This window comes from Dendronephthya gigantea, unplaced genomic scaffold (genome assembly GCF_004324835.1).
Source record: "Dendronephthya gigantea isolate DGI-Jeju-01 unplaced genomic scaffold, DenGig_1.0 000021F, whole genome shotgun sequence".
Taxonomy (NCBI): domain Eukaryota; kingdom Metazoa; phylum Cnidaria; class Anthozoa; order Malacalcyonacea; family Nephtheidae; genus Dendronephthya; species Dendronephthya gigantea.
In genome coordinates, this window is record NW_021163031.1 from 2,321,114 (window position 1) to 2,344,471 (window position 23,358).

General features: G+C 35.9%; 1 protein-coding gene across 1 annotated transcript; it reads left to right on the forward strand.

Moving 5' to 3' along the window:
- Positions 1 to 16,423: 16,423 nt before the first annotated feature.
- LOC114521812 (forkhead box protein D5-C-like) lies at positions 16,424 to 18,594 on the forward strand. Its single transcript, XM_028542353.1, has one exon. The coding sequence runs from the start codon at positions 16,659 to 16,661 to the stop codon at positions 17,568 to 17,570; it is 912 nt and encodes a 303-aa protein (XP_028398154.1). The 5' UTR covers positions 16,424 to 16,658; the 3' UTR covers positions 17,571 to 18,594.
- The last annotated feature ends 4,764 nt before the right edge of the window (positions 18,595 to 23,358 follow it).

Here is a 23,358-nt window from a genome sequence, read left to right on the forward strand (position 1 = left end):
AATATTAATTTTTATCATACTTAGTGTAACACAAACATAATGGATTAAGATAGTGCATTGGCTTAGCACTTCGGCGGCTAGCGTATAAGGGGTCAACTATATACAACCTCGTACAGTGAGTGTGGGTCAAAAGTCTGACTCTAGTCAATATGATTCTTGTCCACTTCATGTGCATACTGCATAAAGTAATGTTATAGGATAATTAGGATTCAACACAAATTGACGCCTCCAATACTTTGACTTTATCTTTGACTTTATCTGGCATAGACAACTTTTGTTAGCCTACTGGTTCAATGTTATTCCAACATTGATTACAGATTTTCCACTGGTTTTCCTTTCTTCTTTCCATCTTCCCTTGCAGGGGTAGCTCTTGGTTTCCTACATCTTTATTTGGTTGAATACAAACCTGATTCACGAAACTTTTCCAACTTTTCTCCTATGTAACTTTCCTTAATTTTTCATCCTGCTTGCATTGCTGATTTCGATCACCTGGCCTTTTTTCCTCCGCTAACTTCTTTGCCTTCCTTGGTCCACAAAAGTAATAATCTGTCTTTCTTGTACAACTTAAACCAAAAGTTAACCGGAAAAAACGTATGGGATGCATTTATCATATAATGCGCAACTTCAGATCAACCTATCCAATATAATTAATTTCCAACTCTCACAAGATATTAATTATTATAAATTAAGAAAAATTATTGATTGGACTCGGACTTTTAACGCACATCCATGTGGATATGGATATGGTGTCCCCATGCGCATCCTGATTTTGCCCTCTTCCCAATGATACTCTAAAACAAGCTTTAAGATTGGCTTTAACACAATCAAAGTTCAATTTTCTTGCTTAATATCATCATTTTTTGTGAGTGATTAGAATGAGGGTATATAGTGGATAAGTGAGGATAATCCTAACGCTAATTTTAACTTATCTCCAGTGAACGTTGTAACTTGCATATACTGGTACCTAACGGCTAACACGCAAAACACCACCCTCCTCACGAGTGACTATAGAGCAATCACTGAGACATGTCCATAATTGACTGACACTGGATGAACAAATGCAACGCCGAAACGGCGGTTTTCACGAGATCGTAACTTAGCCTTGAGACTAAACACATTGGCTGAGGGGATATCTGAGGAATGTGGGGGTCTCAAAAAGGTCTGTCAGTGTTCACTTGCAATTTCGCCTGAGATTTCAGGTACCTTTAGCCGGACTGGACTCGGCTAGATTATATGTGCTAGGATTAATGGGTCGAATTAGGATTAAACTTAAGTCACTGCTGCCGAATTGAATTGATTTGGTACACGTTCTATTTTTTGGTCATCCGTTTTAATATATTGATTCCGTTATTTTCGTAGTCATTTCGTAGCCTAAATTTGGTTTTCTCGTCCGACGTGGATCTCTCAAAGACTCAAAGTTACCATGCAGGGGTTTAATTCTAAAATAAAACTGTGTGCATACCTACCGAACTTTCTCCAACATGAGACTAAATGAAACGAAATATTGCTATCAGGTTTGGTAAAGATGCGTTTAGACTTGGTGTCCGTCACTGAACACGACGCTTTCAAATAAAATTGCTTGCAAAAAGACTAGCATTACTACGAAAACTCAAAACTCAACAATGGCATGAATACGATGTTCATGAATACGTTTTCACTTTGACATTGGCTTAAAGACACCTATACTGCCATGACACTACTTAATTCTATACTTTGTCTTCTGGAACAAGTTATAACCCTTGTTCAAGAACTAACAAGCCATAACAAGCTTTTTGTACTGAATTTTGGCAAATTTACAGACATTCATTCAATTCAGATTGAAAGAATTTGCCAATAAATCACATGCAATCTTATCTTTTAATTGGGCAATTAGGATTATCGACACAATTCGACATAATCAGCTTAGTTATGGACCGTTATATACTTTGTTTACGAAAGAAATTGAAATTCGATTTAGCCGGATAAATATACTCATTCGAGATCCTGAAATTCAACAAATAAAGCTATGAATAAATGCAATATAAACAAATCCCATCTCTTTCATTTATTATCACAATAAGAAGGAAGGAAATATATTCGGCACGACTCTGGCGAAGATTGCCGTTTTCCGACCTTTTGAAATGTTATTGTTTCGGCATTTCTTTCCCCGTTAATCCAGTTTAGGTAATTAAGTGAGGATTTTGTCAATTTATCATGATTTGTCTCGGCTGTTAGAGCCACCTTTCAAAACGTCTTAATCGGTTTACTTTGAAAGTAAATTGTCAAAGGACATCATGCAGTTGAGTGTAGGCTGTAAGATGCTGCCCGCTTGCACGAACGATAAATTGATGCGATTATTGACATTGTATATAATATAAAACAATTTACACGACTGATTCAGAAGCATCTTCATCTTCGAATTTTATATTATTCCACATTGAGTATAGTAATTATTTAATTAAGTGTCTATGCAATGTCAATGCCCTAACCTTACCCGCGTGAAAACAAGTTAAATTCATTAATGATTCATGCAACGGGTGTATATAATGTTTGGTCAGTTTCAGACTAAGATATCGTTCACAATATTTGTTATCGAATAACGGCTTCGATGCATGCATGTGATAAAATTCCAAAAGAGATGACTGACATGAAGCATGACTGACATGAAGCATTTTTTAAACAAATCAACATTTACATGTTCCAAATCAAGTAAACAATGTAATACATATATAGCATATATATGAAAATTATATAGTCTTCCCTGAAAGTGCAGCTGTGTGTAAACATGTACATGCAGCTATTATGCCGGCATATACCTTAACTATAGCTACATACAACCATGCTGTGACAGAGTTAAATAAAATGCTTTGATCAATATCATGAGTTGGAAAATAGTCAATTAGAATTTAATTGTTCACGACAAGGAACTGTATAATATTAGTTTTGTACAGGAAGACATGCTGATAGGCACATGGTTCTATCCAATTGGTTTTTCATTTTTTGTTGATGTCCGCGTGGTTTGTATTGACTGTAAACAGTTTGTTTGCATGTTTCGTGTTAGCATAACTTTGTCTTTGCGGCTTTAAGAAATGCTCCCGTGTAGACCACGATGAATTGCATATCTCCTAAAAAAGGTGGTTAGCATGCACTGTATATTAATTAACAAAATGGATTATCTTAATTAATATAAACATGCAACCTCTGAAATATTTTTTAATTTGATGAAAGTTTCCTAATAAAGAAAATGAGTTAAATGTGTTTTGCAGACACTACATCAATTTACATAGATCATCTTTTGCAATCTAAAAAGCATCTACCAGCTATAACCGCCTGTTCCTAGCTGGGTTTCGTTGCATGTGATGTTTTGTGATTCCGGTCGGGCTCAACTCAAAATCGATGCACAAGCATGCATGCGGTATAATAGTGAAGTAGCTAAGTTGATTAAAATAACCCCAAAAATTTGAGGAACACCCTCATATCCCCAATTAAAACATATGAAAACAAGGAACAAATTTATTTCTAAAACATTTACTCAGGTAAATTAATATTTAGTAAAACGTAAATCGATGGTATAACTGAATTGCGCATGCACGCAATAAATTTCCTTTTTCACTTCAGAAATATATATACTTTCCCCCCTCTACTTTCCCCGGGGACTACATAACAAAGTAGAAAAACATCGCGTTGGACCCCTCGCATGCAAACATTCGCCTTTTAGAGCAACCTATATATAAGAACAATAAGGTTGAGAAAACGTAAGTTTTTTGAACGAAGCCAAAGGATTTGGTGCTCATGCTGTCTGTCATACATGCATTGACACTGTACTGACTACCGTCAGTTTAGTTGCGCAATTTGTGCCTAAGATTCGGCGGGAAATCTTTCTAGGACAAGAACGCCCAAGTGGCCCAAAGAGCAGACATGAAATTAAGGCTCAAACCTCCTGAAAAATATCAGCTGGTACGCGCCCATGCTTTACTCTTTCGAGAGCTAGTATATTATAGTATATATAAACATGTGTAGTACTTGAATTTTGACGTCAAGGGTGTTATAGAATGATAAGTTGTTTTTATGTTTAAAAATCAAACAAGTCGTGTGCAAGACCCACACTCACTGCGTGTGTACGTCAGTGTAAATTTGCTTATCGCTATTCAAACGACACAGATATGTTTATTTATATTTTAGCTGGTTTTTTGCGTCATTGGACTGGTTATACGTACTATTTTTGCATTCCTTGGGTATAAGGGTCAAGTTGTTGTATATTTTGATTTGTTGATTACAACTAGCCAACAGCCGTAAGATATGTATACATTTTAGCATGTTTTTCGTCATAATTTGCCGATGGTTATTGTTGCAGGGTGATTAGTGATTATTTATCTATCTTCATCAAAGATTCTCTTCATCAGGTCAATACTATATATATGCATAACAAGAAGCTTAGAGAAGTAATCTGAAAAAGAAATGGTGAATGTGGATACCCTGGACTCTGGTTCACTATTTATATTTAATATACCTCAGGTTCTTCTAAATCAAAAGCTGCATTTCAATACGCTTAATCTCTTTATAAAGCCTCATGTGGTATCGCCCGATTTAGTCGTAAATGTGGTGAACATGTCAAGGTGGCCGATGTGATATAATATTTTTCTTTTGAAGAATATTTTCTATGTGTGTGTGTGCAGTCCGAAATAAATATTTAAAAACCGAAGTAAAGACAAATTTACATCCGGATTATTTTTTATTTCCGACAATGACTTGTTCACAACAATTTTGACCAAGGCATAACAGTTTAATCTTATATAGACAAACAAAACACCTGTATATTGATTGTTTGACGCAGAAATAAAGGATATTACGCAAATACATGCTCAATGTTTCTTCCTGAGCAGTCGACTGGGGTATTGTTTTTACCAAAAAATAAAAAATATCTCAATCTATTTTGATTCGGAACGTGTCTCAACGTAGTGTCCGTGTAACAAGTGTTTGGTCTAGTCTCACCCGGAAATTTAGTTTTAAAACATCAGGTACCAAATTAAAAAAATATTCACTCGTGGCTGTGGTTAGCAGCCCTGCATTTCCACAAAGATATACTTTTTAAGTAGAGGGTCAGTCACGCTTATTGCTATTTTTTGTGATCGAAAAAAATGAAGACTCAAGATTGCTCTGACAGATCTTCCAGTAATATTCCAGAGTGTGTCTTCTGCTTTAGACAGTGAATCTGCATAGACAGGGAAACTGGAGTATCTAGCCTTGGTAACTCTGCATGTGGTATTATTGGCCAGGAGGTGCATATAAATGCCTGCAAGCACTTGTAGGTCATCCAGCTGCACTGGACGTTTTGATGGGCCAATTCATGCGTCAAACAGTTTTTTGTCGCGTTGTTGACATTATTATTAATGAGTAAATTTCCCATTAAATCCTACAGCGGTGTTAGTGAGACTTTGCTGGGAGTCCGTGAAACGGAAATTATTCTACTTTTGACAACATGGGGTAATTTCTATATAGTCTTAATATACCTCTCTGTTTTGCGCCAATTCGTAAACAAGTTTAGAACGAAATTGTACCATCAAAGTAATCAAAGTTCTCTTTTATGCTCAAGTAAACACATAGGTTGTCATTCTTATCCACAAACTTCAGAATAGATTCCCTGCCCGACCTCAGTCAGTATATACAGTATATCTGACAAGGCATACGATTTGTAGGTATAGTGTAGTTTTCAACGAAGCTTTGACAGTAATATATTTAGTGGAAAGTTTCGCAGGAATATTTTCAGTATTGAGTGATATTACTAGAGCATGCGATTAGAGTTCTCTCATGGCCACAATCGACAAATGATATCAAGTGAATTATATCGACTTAAAATGGAAATGCTTCTGGTGGAACTCGATATGTGTAGACTGCGGTCTTAATGTTTTGCATGGCACTGTTAATGACAGAACGAAACAAAGTTATTCTCTTTTAAAATCTTTGAGAATTAGGTTAAGTTTTCAATTTCGAGAAAAGAAGGTGTTAGATTAATTCGCATGCATGGGAGTACTTTACCAAATTCTGATCACTTTAATCCACTGGTCTTAATCTACTAGTAACTATGCCTATAAGAAACGAAGCCAAAATTGATGAACTTTGATTAACTTGAAGACCCAAATGAAAAGAGTTAGCCAATGTAATTGAATGTTGGGACTTCATCTCCACGTCTTGAGCAGGTAACGACGCCCGTAAGGTATTATTGCACTCCGGAAGTTCATTAATTTTAGCCTCATTTCTATATCCAGTGTATTATAAGATCAGTGTTTTGAATCGATTCGGTGGAACGGCTAAAATCTGTCCAATTTATTTTCTTTAGAATTGATTAAAGTTGGTGGTGAAATGTGCATGGATGAGATATACTTCCTTCAAACTCACGTTTTGATATGATCAAAGTCTGAATCAATATATTGCTTGGCTCTCTGACTGTTACCCTTTGGGCAAAATAATTTCCAAACTAATTTGAGTTGGACATGTACTTATAATATTGTAGAGTATATTAGTTGGACTTAAACAATCTTAACGGACATCAAGGAATTCTATAAGCGCGGTGAAAATTATCTTTTTCTCATCAGTGACAGTGAAAATTTCCGCAAACAACAAATCAAAAAACTATATCGCAATACTTCTCATGCATCACTTTGCCGCGGAATTCTATAACATTTCAAAAAATTAATATCAACGGTAACTATGAAGGAATGGAGGAGCAATTAAGATTTTTTACATATACACACGAACAGATTATCCATATAATCAGTAAATAGCTTCCCGAAACACAAAGTCTACGACTAAAAACCTGCCCGGGCAAAAAGGCAATCATCTTCAAATGGCACATCTTGTTTAGGCTTCCATTCAAAGCCAAAGGGGAAATCTTGTTTACAACATTAACACCGAAATTAAATAACGGCTTGAAAAATAGTTTGATCACTTCGTTTAATTGACTTGTGAATTGTGTAATAACCTTTTGTAAATAAACATTTTGAAGTACAAACACTGAAAAAATTCGAAACAATTCCATGTTGAACGATTACGTTTTCTGCATATACAAAAAAGCTCGCGAAAAAAGCTTGTTAAATACACGCGCAACGCGTGCAAATGCTGTGTATATAATTGTTAAATTACACTGATCTCTATATAAGAAGTAAAGTTTTAAAGCATTATGAGGTTTCTAAAGAGCCGCCTAATGTTATCCTCGTTGCTTTATTGAAATAAATCTTAATCAGAACTTAATCAAAACAGTGAAGCTTCAAATAGACCGACATGGAAGAATATAAGATAAACTTAATATTGTGTACAAGGCATTTCAATCAGCCTAACTTATTCCAAAGATATCCTGGATCAGAAAATCTAAATAAATTTGTATTTTTATTTAGCAAGACCTCTTATTCCTATATTGCGTTAAAATTTAGAAAAAATCCTAAATATTTTAATTCTATTTATATATTGTTGATATTCTTACAGTAACTAGAGCAGCCTTGACTCTTGAGGTCCAGTGTTGATCCGCATTCCAATGAGCAAAAAAAAATTATTTTGTCACTATAAAGAGAGCAGTCCAAAGCAGGAGTAGTCAATTATCAAATGACGAGCTGATAAGATGAAAAACTCGCAGTGTTAAGACTTGGAAGATGGAACTATATAATCCGAGTCCACTAGCCATACTTAACCCTAACTAAGGCGGCATTGTCAGTGTCAACTTAGCAACCGGTATACGCGGCTGCCAAAACTAGATTCGAAAATTTCATTTGTATACGTAAAACCCCTCCCGTACAGTGTTCTCGCAATTTCGGTCTATTTAAAACATATATCGAGAAATAAAATCTACCCACAATATTTGCTATTATAACTCTAAGCAACAATTACACGCAGTCACGGTCAATATTGACCAATGCTTTGTCATGCTTTGTCCTCGTCTCTGTGAACATACACAGGAAATCCGTCACACCTCACACATGCCTTTGTTCAAGGTATAATGCACAGTGGTTCTACTCAGCAAGAGTGTATTTCTTGAGGTGAGAAACGTTCGTTTACGAGAGTTGCACACTCGAATTTGTTTGAGATGTAAAAATAAACACAAGCTCCTAAATTTAGTATTACAACAATAATCATGTCTATATACGCGATTTTGAAAACAAATGCGATAGATATTTGTCAAAACTGCATGAAGACGTTTTGATTTCATCTTTTTTCCATGATTATTGTTCATGATCACAGAAAATAACACAAAATGTTAAGGTTAAACGTTTACTTTTGATTAATTTGCCACAGTTTGATTAATTGGCTACGACAAAGCAACTCTTCATATAAACTCTTCATGTAAAATGTAATTTAACTCTTGTTCCTGTTTTCTGCAATGCAATCGTTGAACCGAATGTTTTAATTATTTTATTGGCTATCTGATTAAAGTTACACTTGTTATTAAAGATTATATAAGAGCAAACGGCTAGAAGTTCTTTTTAATTTAGGCAGTTTAACAATCATAGTCAAACTATACCAACACTGACAATCCTGTGATCTCTTGTTACACCGCAATCATTGATAAAAGGAAACATTCATGGTGTCTAGGGCTTATATGCGGCCTAGTGATCTCTAATCGCTATTTTCTTTCCTCCATTCCGAATAAACCCATTTTCGATTCATAATTTGATACTCATTCGAAGCATCCAATTAGCATGCATAATTAGTCTCCTCGTACACCTGGAAACATCAAACCTAAAAACTGACCCAACCATAAAAACGAGCGTGTGAATTTCTTCATTTTTAGTATCTGTTTCGCTGACTCGATCTGAAGACGATAAAATTTCCTGTGCAAATATAAAGCTTCCCATCCTATATTATGCCTACTCAGGCGCTATATACTGTATAGCCAGTTTGCCATAGTGACACTACGTGGGGTGCGTCGAGAATGACGCAAAAATTGCTTTCTTTTTAAAATCTTTGTTGCTTTCTTACCCGTAAAAAAATTACCCTCGTCGTACGTTTTCGTAGGTTTTAAGAAACTTAAATCATCTTTACATTACGACAATAATTATAAGCCAAAGGCTAAGGAAGAGGTGCTTCTTTTATCCAAGTCAAGCCAATGGATCGTAGAGCAAGCGTTGCGAGAGTCAGCTAGGGCTGACTTTGCGGGTCGAAAATATGACGACAGGCGACATATATGTGAAAGATAAGAAGGATCTACTATTAGAATCGACTTTTTACACATTTTCTATAACTTTGTTTATAATTAACTGAGGTACGAGTAGAAGCAATATTCTGGGCTTTTAAGCAGACATGCGCATGCATAGTGATCATATATAGGTAGCTACAAAAGTTGCCTATAAGATCTAGTGTCGTAGTGAATCATTCTGAAATGAATTTGTCTAGGGTTAATTACATTGTCCATATTCAAACTAGCAGCAAAATCAGCCCTATAGGCTATAGATGACTTTTAGTTTCAATTTAGCGAGGGTTCACGCAGGTATATTGATAGACCAAACAACGCAGTTTACAGGTGTACCGTGCACGTAATACAGGAAGATATTGACAACATTAAACAAGTTAAACAACCGACTGTTGCCATGAAATCCATATTATTGCCACTATACCTATTATATCTTTTTCAGCGAAACGCTGACATAAGAATCTCTGGACAACAAGCTAGGGTTGGGGGAGGGGCATGAGTTCTCACCTATTCGTGTATAAGTTTTGACTGCTCCCATCAATAAATCGTCTGCTTTTTACATTGAAAACCTTTTGTAATTTGTTTTTAGTGTGTTATCGGCAGTGGGAGTTGACAAACCTTTCAAGCAAACGCTCGCTCTTCATTTTCGACTGCTTTATGAAAAATATATAGATTATAGTGTTGTAAAACATTTGTTTATCTCATGTCTCGCGTTTATTATTGCACAGTTTGAGCGCACACTGCAGTTTATTCATCGAAAATATACACATGTCATTCCCAATAGCACAGCTGCGAATGACCGTTGGTTTAAGCCATTGTGCCCATTGAAAAAGACAATGCCCACCGACCGAGTTGCACTGAGCGTGACATTAGCTACATCACTTATTATATTGCCGCGGTTTTGACTCTCATATCAACTAACGGATATTAGCAATATCTCAATCAGTAAGAAACTTTGCTATTATACGAGGGCGGGCAGGTTGTAAAAAGGTTTTGAGTGCTCTTTGTTCTCTGGAATTTCCATCGTAAATACATTATTTTTGTTGTTGTTCGAAATGTATTTTGAGCAATGTGAAAAGCTAATATCAAGCATCAAGGTGCATGCATGATATAGGTAACTTGCACCGCTGCCCCAAACCACAAAATGTTATAATGCATGGAATACTACCATCACAAGACCAACTGCGCGAATTTCTTGGCACGTATCGAAAAGTAATATATCTATATAAACAGTTTCGTTTCTTCTTGACCTGTGCCAATATATACGAAGGTCAGAGTTGTTATGATGGCAGGCGTGTTGTTTCAAAATCTTGAGAGCTTCTTTGTTCTCAGGAATGTTGTGTTAATAAGTTAACTTGGTTGGGGACAAAACTACCCGAGAAAGATCCTATCTTTGCGGCTCTCGTGAAGACTCCAATAGATCGATATATTTTTCAAGTAGTTTAGACATGATATGTATGTATCACGATGTTTTGCCGGAACAAGTACTTCTTGTTTTTTGGTAATTTGGTTCTATATCGGAAGTTGTTTGGTTAATTAACAAAACTAAATAGAGGAGGATTCTTTTACGAGAAAAAGAGCTCGCGCTTTGAATTGATCATCCAACGAAAGACCATGCATGCACGTTCAAACTTCGATATATGTGTATACTATATGACACAGGAGTGAAGAATTTGAATACTGGTCAGTCTATTTGTCAGTGGTTTTCCGGTGATGCGAACAGGCATGTTCGACCTCATCGCAGCGTCATAAACTGGAAAATATTCTGGTTGTAAAAATAATTTACAGAAATATGTGTAATGTTAAACAGATAAACGAAATAAGTGTAGGATTCGTTGTGTGTATGTGATGAAAAACATCGATTGTCATGATAAAATTTTGGATAAATACGTTGATAATAATGGCGTGATTTACTTACACGGGATATATTTTCTAATTTTAAATATGGCAAGACAAAAACATCAACATATTTCCCTAGGGTATATCGTGGAAAACGGATATTTACTTTGAAAAAAAACAGGTTATTAAAATAATTTTTTGTTCATTAAATTCAGGACTGCATGCTAGTGCTTCGTAAGGATGCCGCATTTTTTAGCGGGCTTCAATTGTTGTCGTTTTCCGCCACATGCCTTGGAGATTCCGATGCGTGGGTAAGCCGTACGTTGCATCACGGGAAGGCAAACATAAACTAGATTTCGTCCCTAGCTGAAAATAAAACTGAAATAGCCTTAACTATAAGTTAGGGCGAAACGCAACAGCGTGAAGGGCGTTTCGCACCCTTAAAGTTGGAAAATCATCGTTTGAGAGAGCAATCGAAATAAATCTTGCAAGCGAAGTAATGCAGTGCTTAAACTAAACTTTATGTATGTTTATTATTAACGTAGCTACAAACGTTGCCTAAAAAAGTTCTAGTGTCGTTGTGAATCATTCTGAACTGAATTTGTCTAGGGTTAATTACACTGTCCATATTCAAACTAGCAGCAAAATCAGCCCTATAGATTACTTTTAGTTTCAATTTAGCGAGGGTTCATGCAGGTTTATTGATAGACCAAACAACGCAGCTTACAGGTGTACCGTGCACGTAATACAGGAAGATATTGACAACATTAAACAAGTTAAACAACCGACATAAGAATCAGCGAAACCCTGGCATAAGAATCTCTGGACAACAAGCTAGAGTTGGGGGGGGGGCATGAGTTTGTAATAATTCTCACCCATTCGTGTATAAGTTTTGACTGCTCCCATCAATAAATCGTCTACTTTTTACAATTTGCAGCTACTAATAATATACAAACTGATCGTATTATTGGATGGCTCCTCAAATAATGAAGAATAAGCCAAGATGGTTGGCATTGCAAACCGTGACAAGTTTTCAAACAAGCTCTTACAAGTTTTTGTAAGCATATATACTAGCTGTGAAGTACATGGCTTGTTGCAATGCAGTTGCTACGAAAGTCTGGTACATGCACGTATATACATGCAAGTTGTCCTTGTTATACAGGTTGCTAATTTAGATTATAGATTGTATATTTTATAGCGTAAATTCTTCTAACAGCACAACTAAGGGCAGATACCAAGTAATTTATATTAACTATTTTACGACATGAGAATTCATATATTTTATCATGTGAGCAATATAAAGACCTCATTGCAGTATCTGCTTGTCGAGTTTTCTTGTGCAAGACATGAACGTTCATTGGGCATATTCACCACTTTGTTTCTCAACTTTTAGCCATAGTTATGCAGAGCTATTAATTTGATGGAAAATGTTTTCGAAGATGCTGACATGCTGTCTACTGGTTATTTCTGTTATATAGATATACTGGTGGTATATACTGTTGTTACATACCAAAGGACGAAAGTTCTTTTTTTTATATAATCGTTTTATCTAGCTCTTGTAAGCATTGAATTAGAATTGGTGTAGCTCAAACAATATAAATCAAAAACTATGATGCTATATTGTCGCTAAATTGAGTAGAGTTTTAGGATTTAAAGAGTTTTAAGATTTAAGGTGTGAATCAAAATATCCATCTGCTTTAAATTCCATCACCAATGCGTGTGATACCATTATGTGCATGATCGTACGTATACATCGACAGTTTCTTCAATTAAATCCCATGCATACAATTGGCAAAATTAATTTAATTTACTTGCATGCATTAATCAAGCCTTTAGTTATTTCATTTCCCCAAATTAGTGCGTTTCCGCGTCGCAGCTAGCTACAGTTGTCTTGCGCCGTAGTCGATAATGTATTTTGAACTTTCCATCGTTTTCGTCCCAGGAGCAATGACCTTAGATTAAAACAACGCGTTTAAACATGTTTAGTTAATAAACATGCCCTAGCGGATAAAACGAGGGGAATCTCCGTGTAAAAACTATATAAATTAAACTCAGTTATATATAAATTTGTACGCGCAAATGTACACAGCCTAAGAGAAGAATAACTAGTATTTTTTCAATGGTAGGGTTAATTTTACCATCACGAGTACATGCAGAGACTCCGCGATTTCTCACTGCCTCTGTTGGAGAGGTGAATTTACATCTTAGCAGACAAGTTGAAAAATCTCATGGTTATAAAACTAATTCTAAACACCGCGAGGTTTTTCCTGTCTAAGGGGGAATCCGGCTGTGATCGCTCGATATATTATGACCAAAGCAATTGATTTGATGACCTCCCCAACTCGGAAGTGTCAGCGGTTTTCTTTTCAGCTTTCTTCCTGGTTGCAGGGAGATTTTTAAAGATTGCCACACGGGGTATTTCCAGGCTTCGAGTTTAATGCTAGTTTGGATTTGGTTCAACTTTCGCGCATTTGGTTCAACCATGCATCGCACTTTTTGACCTATCCAAGGTCTGATCCAAGGCGTGCATTGAAGACGTTTGAGGGTGTTTTCATAGCTTGGATCTCGTCCCTCTTACCTCTCTTTTCAACACTAGAAAGTCCATATTCAAAGCCGATATTTGGATCTAAACTAAAGCTAACTAACCTCGATATTCAAGTTCACCTCTAAAGCATACTTCATCTAGCAAAGACCGATAAACCAGATTCTACAGAAATGTCAAAGTTATACGGCTTTAAGCTAGCTACAGTAAACGGCCGTTATCCCAATTGGAGATCCATCTCCACATAGAAGAGTTTATCAGCTGGAGTGTCACATATACAGTATACAAACAAGAAAACGAATAAAATTTAAAAAACGTAGGCTTGCATGCACAGAAATTCATCTTCAATTCTCCCTTCATGCATGATTATCAAAAACAAAGGTGCAGGAAAGTTGAGCATTACCATGCATGCTTGAAGCATCCGGCATCAACTCTCATCAGAGCCTGTTAAAGCTTTCGACAGTCCAAAAACAAAACAAGCAGGTCACACATCACCAGAATATAGAAATTCTTTTTAAATTTACCTGATTTACCTTTACCAACTCATATCTTCACTTTGAGAATATCTTATAATAGAGGGAGAATACGACTGAACGAAATTGTCAGATTCATGCACCTTTGGGGAGAAAGAAAGAGGTAAGAAACGACGGGAAAACGAAGCTGTTTCAACTATGATGACAACAAAAGGCACACGGTATTTTAATCATATATGTTAATTCCAATTTTCTCATATATGCACACCACGAATAATTCAGTGTAAAATTTTAAAAATTCGATTCACAGAGTGGACTTTGAAAACTCAATTAAGTTCATGTATATGCAGAAGTCAAAATCTGACAAGAAATCTAAACTATTAACCTTTCAAACTTGCCACTCATTATCACAACGGAAAACCAAATAAATTAAAAATAGCATTTCTAATTAAAAACCATACGATATAGCATATACTAAAAACTCTAAGATTCAACAAAATTTTTAAAATCTAGTATGAAAAAAATTAATTTAACTTAATTTCGAATTTATTCATTCGGAAATGTCACGATTCCAAAAAAAGTTGCAAATGTTTTGGATATAAATTTTCCGACTGTTTAATAAATTTGAAAGAAATTTTAATTAAGACATTTGAGCCACGGTGACTGCCATCAATGTCAATGACAAGCAGTGATTAATTGTGCGGGCGAACCGGCTGACGACGTTGAAAAAAAGACATACAAATAATAGAGTATTTCTATAAGTCTTTATTTCATTCACGCATTATTAATGTTCTAATAATGTTGACATTGTTCTAATTGGATGTTTGACGAATTGATACAACGTTAAAAGCCGAAATTTATCCAATAAACGAGAAAACGGCAAAACAAAATAACATATAAACGCCGGATAACTTTTCAGGGACAGAAATGCAGGCGCCAGAATTAGAGCGACTATATAATGAATGAAAGGGACAATATGCTTATATATATATATGAGTGATTTTATCCCGACAATTTAGAAACAAACATAATCAATAAAGCCAGTCAATATAATAGGAAAGTGTGTCCATAACTTTCTATGTATGTACTATAGAGAAAAAATGTACATTTTAGAACCCTTTTTTTTCTTGAGTTACACAATTTTAACCACCACCCACTCCCCCCACAATATTCTTAAAGTTTTCATTCTAGATAGCGATGCGCATTTTGTGTTAAACTTTTAAAATCTTTAAGAACAGCTGATTGCCTAATTATTGAAATAGAAAAACAAGCCGAATCAATTTTCTTTTATGAAACGTTTACACTGAGCAACAAGAAAACGAAATTAGCAGCGCTTTGAAGCTTGGAGGCGATTGAGAAATAAAATACCAACCCAATGGTCAAATACCGGCCCAAAATATTGCCTGAATTGTCTACATTTCCAACCGCGGACAATTAACACCTTTGCTTTTCAAAGTTATTCAGGGAAATCAATTACAATACATTGTGCATCATATATGTGATATATTGTCTCGTCCTGATATCGATTTGCAAGGGGATACGCGCTCAAAAACTTTGTGGGGGAGGGCAACCATGCAGACGACGCTTCGTTACCCGACGAAAAGGGAGAAGGCCTGACAAAATGAAATAACATCATTGTTGCTTATTCTCACTTTTTTTATTTATGGGTCAAACCGTTTAAAAGTACAAAAGTAAACAAAGTCACGATACATTCATTGGCCACATTTAGTTGGTGGTCAGAATGGCTTGATTCAGATTAAATATAAGGGGAATGACAAAATGCATTTAATATTATACATGGATGATTCAACACAGGTAGGCTCTTAAAAGATGTGAATACAGTATGATTCCATTTACTGCCTACAAGGTTGAAAACATGCTATTGAAACGACTACCTAAGGGCATTGCCCGACTTAATCACCGCCACGGAAAATTAATGTTTGAAATAAAATTTGTAGTCATACAGTTTCAAATTAAAAGCTATTCGATCTGGTTCGGTATAAAAAAAAGTAAATTACATATGTATCAAAGATATAAAAAAAGCAAAGTCAATTATTCTAGCTGGTATATATCTCTCAGATTTCATACCTACTCATAGCTTATACACGTAGGTTTCCAAACTTTCTAAAACGTGTTAAATGCTTATTAAATGAGTGCGATTTTAACTTCCATTCGGTATTCAACGAATCGCTGAACGAATCATTCGGATCAATCGTTTAATTGTTTGTTTCTTGCTAAATATAGTATTCGCGACGGAAACTCATTTTACTTTGGTTTCAATAGGGCATTGGCAATGTTTATAAGAACAATCAAATTGTTTGCCGCCCAATATCATGGCACCTGGCAGAGCCAAACATCAAGCTCAGGCCCCCTGTGGTCCCGAAATTAAACGCTTAAATAGACATTCGTGAGAACGTTTGAGTCAGTGTATTTGATATAGCCAGGGAGGCAAGAGCAGCACGGGACTACGCAAAACAAATCACAGAGATTTGGACAAATTTTCGAATCCTGATATCTGGAGACTAACCACACCGGACAGACTATTCCAAAGATAGCTTCGATTAGAAACGCTAAGAAACGTTTGAGAAAAGGAGAACATTATACCAATATAGCCACGTTGCCTATATATACTACGGTCAAGTTCAACATGTCATTCACCGTAGATAGAATAATGGGCTCGACTCTACAGGAGCGTAAACCGGTCGTGGTGAAAAAGACTGAAATACCCGTTGAAAATCGAGTGCCGCTCCTGAGCGGAGGGGTGAAGACAGAACCACGAGGTGACAGAATCGAAAGCGACGAAGATGAAGATTTAGCCAAAGAACGGTTATTGGCCATAGAGCATTCCAGTTCACCTGGCAGAGAATCACCCACAAAATCCGAAAAATCGCCCTCAAAAGACGATAGACACGTCGAGACCTTTGTCGCAGTGATAGCTCAAGCAATTTTGAGTGCGCCCGGGAAACGCATGACTCTGAGTTCAATCTACAACTACATCGCAAGCAACTATTCTCATTTCAACCGCGAGAAAGGTCCAGGATGGCGAAACAGCGTACGGCATAACCTCTCCAGTAATGATTGCTTCGTGAAAGCGGTACGGGCCGAGAACGGAAAGGGACATTACTGGATGGTCCACCCAAAAGATCTTTCCGAATTCTCGAAAGGTAACTTTCGTCGACGTAGAAAGCCACGACGACCAAGATGTCACCACGCAGTCATGTTCAACGGCAGCAGCGAGAACACGTACTTTTATCACGCCCTGTCCGCCGCCAGTATCCCCCTCTCAATACAAACAAATCAGGATCGCACATTGAACACTTCACCAGTAACGTTCAGTTTTGTCGATAACGGGAAGCTTCCTTTGGTTGGCCATTACGACAGACCGCAGTATTTAGATATGAGTAGAGCTGGATTGACGGTACCTTCCTCACTGCTTTGGCCAAGTGAAATCACCGCGCGGACGTTTCCAAAATTTGCAAGCAGTGCGGGATCGCTGAACTTTCACCAATTCTGTGCGTGTCATTCACCTGGGCTTCAATGTTACTACCACAAATGTTGATCACCGAATCAGCAATGAACTGAGTTGGTATGCATGTAAATAAAACCTCAATGTAAATATAAATGAACTATAGTGAACTCTGAACTGCATGTATCTTTGAAATCATCGTGAAATGGCTGCTCTATACGTTTCCGGACGTTCGTTGCGAGAAATTAGCGAATAACAAGTTGTCTGGGTCCATGCTAAACATGCAAATACGAACTTTTGGTGTGAACCGTGTGATAGTCTTATAGGAGACAACGTTAATCGGTTTTGCGTTAAATTTGCCGGTCAAATTTGATACAAAATCCAATAAATGAAACATTAGCATTTCATTTTAGAACAGGTTTGATGGTGAGTGCAACCTAAATATACCGAGGAAGACAAACTGAAGAGTGAATTACAACGTCCTGTACGTTGGCCCCATTTGTCGTCACAAAGAACAACAATTTAAGTTTATAATAACAACAAAATTACAAACGCGTAAATGCATGAACTTAGCTAGCTTTCCTGATATTCAATGTAACATATTAGACCTACCCAATATTCAAGCGATTTATTCGGCAAAGCGATAAAGAACTCGAATCATCACATCACTGCGGCACGTAATTATTTATTTTCCTAATTATTATACATTTCATTTCATTTACGTTGAAAAAGTATTGCCATATAGATTCTAAAACTCGAGACAAGCGAAGGGTTATTTCATATGAAGATTTTAAACGCAGCGCCGATGATTTCATTGTGATGAGAAAACTAAACAGTTTTGTGAGACCTATATATATAGCAACCTGATTTCTGAGTATTTTTCACCGCATGAATAATTACTCTACCATGAAAAGTTCAAAAATTTAAATACAAAATACTGAAAGAAGGCAAAGCTATCGCGGACACCGAATAAACAACATCGTTTTGGATTTTCACCAAATAACCGTAAAGTAATAATAAAACCGCCGTTTTAGTGGATGTTTTGGCGTTTAAAGTTTAAAGTTTTAAAATATGTGTAAATAGTCAATAGGACTAAGTAAAATGATGATCTATTTAATACTTGTAATAAATATAATTCTTATAATATTAATAAATTTATGAAGAATTTAAATGGCTAGTTTGATGTTTTCTACGTTTATCTACCATGGCCATGTATGTATACATACGAAGCCTTATTACTATAATCATAATATCACTTATCGCACTGAAATTTTACATAGAAATACTTGAGTCTTGACTTTGCCTCGTCACTGCATCCTTTTATTAATTGAGCATATATAAGTAGGTATTCTTAAGTTTGTTGTCGGTATAATTTGTTTGCGTGATCTGATACATATAGTGTGAATATAACTAGTACTTCTTATTCAAATCAAAGTCATATACAAAGTATATACTTTTTTGGTGCAGGGATATGCGGGCTATACAGATCGATCCTATCATTTCGTCTCTAAATATATTAAATATATTAAATACCCTCATATACCTAGAGTGATATGTTTCAGTTCTCAGAAACGGTATCACATAGCAGGCAAATTAAGCGATCACTACGCTAGTCGCTAAAAAATTTTGCCCTGTCATTGTGGGTTGAAATGAAATACCACGGCCGTATACATGCATGATGAAGCAACATTCCAGACATATATAAAGAGAAACACAGTTCAGTGTGTTTATGAATAATTTCTCAAATATAATCTCACACTGAATAGTCATGCATACAAGTCCCTCTCAGAAATCATTCTTATAGCGTAGCAAATTATGATTTTGTTACATTTATAATTAGGGTTCTAATCACCGAATATATTATAATTACTGGTTGTAATCATGTAAAATAACCTTCTAGTATGATAGCATTCTTGTATATTCTAAAGGTCAATGTGTAGCACTTGAAGTTAGCCACGTGTAAATACAAAGGCAATTTGTAAATATAAAAATAGCTAAAAATCCATCCACAACAATTATATACACATGTCGTGTGAAAAGACACAACTCTGCATGACATTACTTCATGGTTACCTCCGCCGAGTCAATGTGTTTATACCTCATTTACGTATGGTATTTTAATATATTTAAAAGGGAACAGAATATATGATCGCATTAAGTTAATTGTTTATAATCATCGTCGAGTTGCTGAGCGTTTTGAAAGCCATCAAAAAGGCGCCGTAAAATGCAACGCTTGTAAAGTGTCAAAGTGTTGTTGTTGTTGTTAATCTGTTAAAACAAGCAATCAGGCGTAAGACGCATTAAATGCTAGATTTTGTTTGTTTAATCAGTTCAACACTTCATCGGAATTAAATGATCAAAATGATTTCACTACAAACTACCAGGCCGAATGGAGCCGCTTCCGTTTCTTAAAAATGATCTCATCATGTATAATGGCCTTTTCCAGGAAATTGCTATGAAAACCGGCAGTATTTTGTGAATTTTCGTGTTCCTATCGATTGGGAAATCTAAACCGCTGCAACGAATTACCTTTATAAACAAAACAGTCAGTCAAGTTTAAACTCTATATGCAAATTTTCCTATATACCCACTTATATTTCTAACATGGAGTTCCACGCAAAGACCAACGACCAACATCACCAATTAACAGTATTGCATTACACTTATAAAAGCCGTTTAGCTTAAAGGCACAGTCTTCCTTAGTTTACATGAAACAAATTGTGTTCAGTATTAATAATAAATTGTGTTAGTTTAAGCACAGCTGATGTTGTATAACGCGATTAACTTGTATCGTTCACAACGGCGCCATTGCAATTACATTTTGTCCTGAGATTTAATTTTTGGTTAATGTGTTTATTGAGCTATCGGAAATCACTCATTAATATTTGCTGAGTGCTCATACAGCCTTTTTAGAGGGCGAAACCGCACCAAACACTAAAAATATGGCTCTGTGGTATGCTGCGTCCTCTGTAGTAAGTTGAAACTCAACTCCTATATTGTCATTCTCTTCTATATTGTGATCAATTTGACCGTCGATGCCTAAATACATACATGCAAAGAACAACCCTTTAAACTACAATATGGACAAACGTTAACATGCAGTTGTTATATAAAATACATTTGTTTGATTAAAACACAAGTTATATGAAAATGTTTTATCGCTGTACCCTGTATAGCTATATAGGTTTCATACAATGCCTTATGAATATCATGATATTATATATATATACAGCTCGTAAAATACTCTCGAAACGAATACTCTAGAAATACTCACGTAAAATAACATGTTATTTCTACTTCTTAAATTATTTATGCTCTTTGATCTTTTACATCACGACGTGTGAAAAAAAAACACTGCGAGACTGTTGAAACCATGAATCCTCGCCTAATATGATTCAAGAAAGGTGCATGCATGCATGTAGACTAGTGTTTCACTAAAAACGTAGAACAAGACATCGATTCTCCATGCAACGATTTTAGAATTTGTGCGAAGATTAAAATGTCTAACCGACATTATGAAGTGCATAATCACATTCGAGTCTTGTAACACTGGCAAAAAATCTAAAACTGCGGCAGCATGCATGTGTAATGACATTCATGTGGCCTGTCAATCTTAGTATTACAATATATAGCCAGAGCTGCTGGGTACAAATCAGTAGCATGATTTTTACACATGATGGCAAAAATTCGGCTGATGGCAAAAAGTCGGGGAAATATTGTAAAACAAAATAATAATCGCCAAAGGCAAGTAACATGCATGTATATAGTTACAGCCTAAATATATACAGAAGTTTGGTGTAAAAATAGATTTACTTGCATGACGAATAGTATCTTTTGAATTTTCTGGTATATAACTGACATGAAACCGTTGACAAAATCTTTAATCCATTTTTTAAACTGCTGCACTTTAAATGTTCGTATTGGATTAACCGGACACGGGTTAGCGAGTATTAAAAAGCGCAATAAAGGACATTAAGGATTAGTTTCTGTCTGTTATTTGCAAAGCGTTTCGTGAGGTAAGTTAAGTAAACATGAGCAAAATTGATATTTTCTTGCCTTTGTGTTTAATCAGACAGGCAATTAATGAATTACGGTGCCGGAGCAATAGGCATATATTGCGGTGATATGTTACAGAGAAAAACATGAAATTAAAAACTGGACGCATGCATGCGCTGAATTTATAGTCAGAAAGATCCGCATGCAGTGCAACGCGAAAATTCAAATAGTCTTCTTACACGCGCGATAAAGATGATTTAAAGCATAAGCATTTTGCTCTATATATTCGATCGTTCGTTAAATTTGGAAGTTGTTTGTTCATGACGGTTAAATCGTTATATCAATTTTCCTCAATTTATATAAGAATTCACTTGAAAATATGTATGCTCACAAACAAGTTATTTTTAACAAATTGTTGTGCTACAATTGTCAGACATATATCCGGGTTAGGCTTGTACCCGACAGAACTAAATACATTCCTTGGTATTATTGCTATTATTAGTGACAACCCGGTAACGTGACTCGAACTATAACCTCGGTAGATAACAAAACTTGGGGATATTGAGGTGATATCCGTTAAACCGCGGGCTAATAGTAATTAAAAAACCGATGGGGCAATGAAACCGGAGTCCTTTTCCTAACAGGGCATCATATAAATGTCTATTTCAAATCATCGATAAAAATGTCAATTGGCAGTGATATTTTTTATCCTTCTCTATGGGCATGTCCATGCATCAGTCCTGTAAATTTAAAGCAGTAGTGCTTGTATATTGCACTCCACATTCCATTTTTTGACCTGTGGGCGACAATACATGATAGCATTCTCGTCCAGTAACAATAGTTCAGGTTTATTCATAGCTCGTTTTGAGTGTTTGCCTAACGCCATACGCGATCATGATATTTTATCGATGTCCCAATACACAGGTGTTTTAGCCACTTATCTTTACAAATTGACTGTAATTGATTATCACTATTGACGTTTGGATTCCTTTGAAGTATACCCGGCTAACGGCTAAAGTATAGTCTCAAGGTCTTAACTCTAAAGAGAGCTACAAAACATAGAGAAATTGTTTTGAGGAATTTAGATTGAGTTTTCTGCTACCGCCGTTACCTGGGTTTACGTACGCATGCATATGTGAACGAAATTTTCGTTCCTAAAATTAGCGCTCGACCCTCGAGCATTGGCCGACTTGCCTGAGCACATTCTTAACGATATTCGCTTTACCTTCTATGTTTATGTTTAAAAACGGTAATAATTATACAGAGGATTACTATATTTATGCTTAGCGTACGTCGGATACGCGAGATAATATCTCAATATACTTTTTCTTTGGAAAAACAAGCTCAACTTCGCAAAAATCATTTTAATATAACGTTACCTAATATCATTCAAATTTGCAATTTTTTGTGTGCAAGCAAAATTTGCATTTAATTTCGCAAGATTGATCAATAACAAGTGCAAACAGTAAGATAAATACAGGCACAGATTTTTCCTGTGCGGGGTAAACCAATTGACATATGTATCCATTGAACAACAAAACAATTACAAGAGAAGGTAACGTATGCAAATGAATACTTTATTGGTCTTCAGAGTTTCTGGTTGAGAAAGTTTTATAAGATAGATTCATTGTAAGCTAGATATGCTATACTCGCACTGCATGCATGCATGGCAAATGATATAGACATTAGACAATGCCTTGAGTTGAGGCCGGAATATTTCTTGTTAATATTTTGCAGCTGCGCTGTATATATGTAGCAGTTTCTGATCACTTAAAAAGACGATTTAAAAAAAATTTCCACGATACGGGATTCACATCATCACGAGATGATTTTCGACTGCGGAAAGCTTAGTTCCGACTTAATTAAAATTATTATAATAACACGC

What these genes read in the sequence shown, in the direction of transcription:
- LOC114521812 (XM_028542353.1), top strand. Translation starts at nt 16,659, where the DNA reads ATGTCATTCACCGTAGATAGAATAATGGGCTCGACTCTACAGGAGCGT.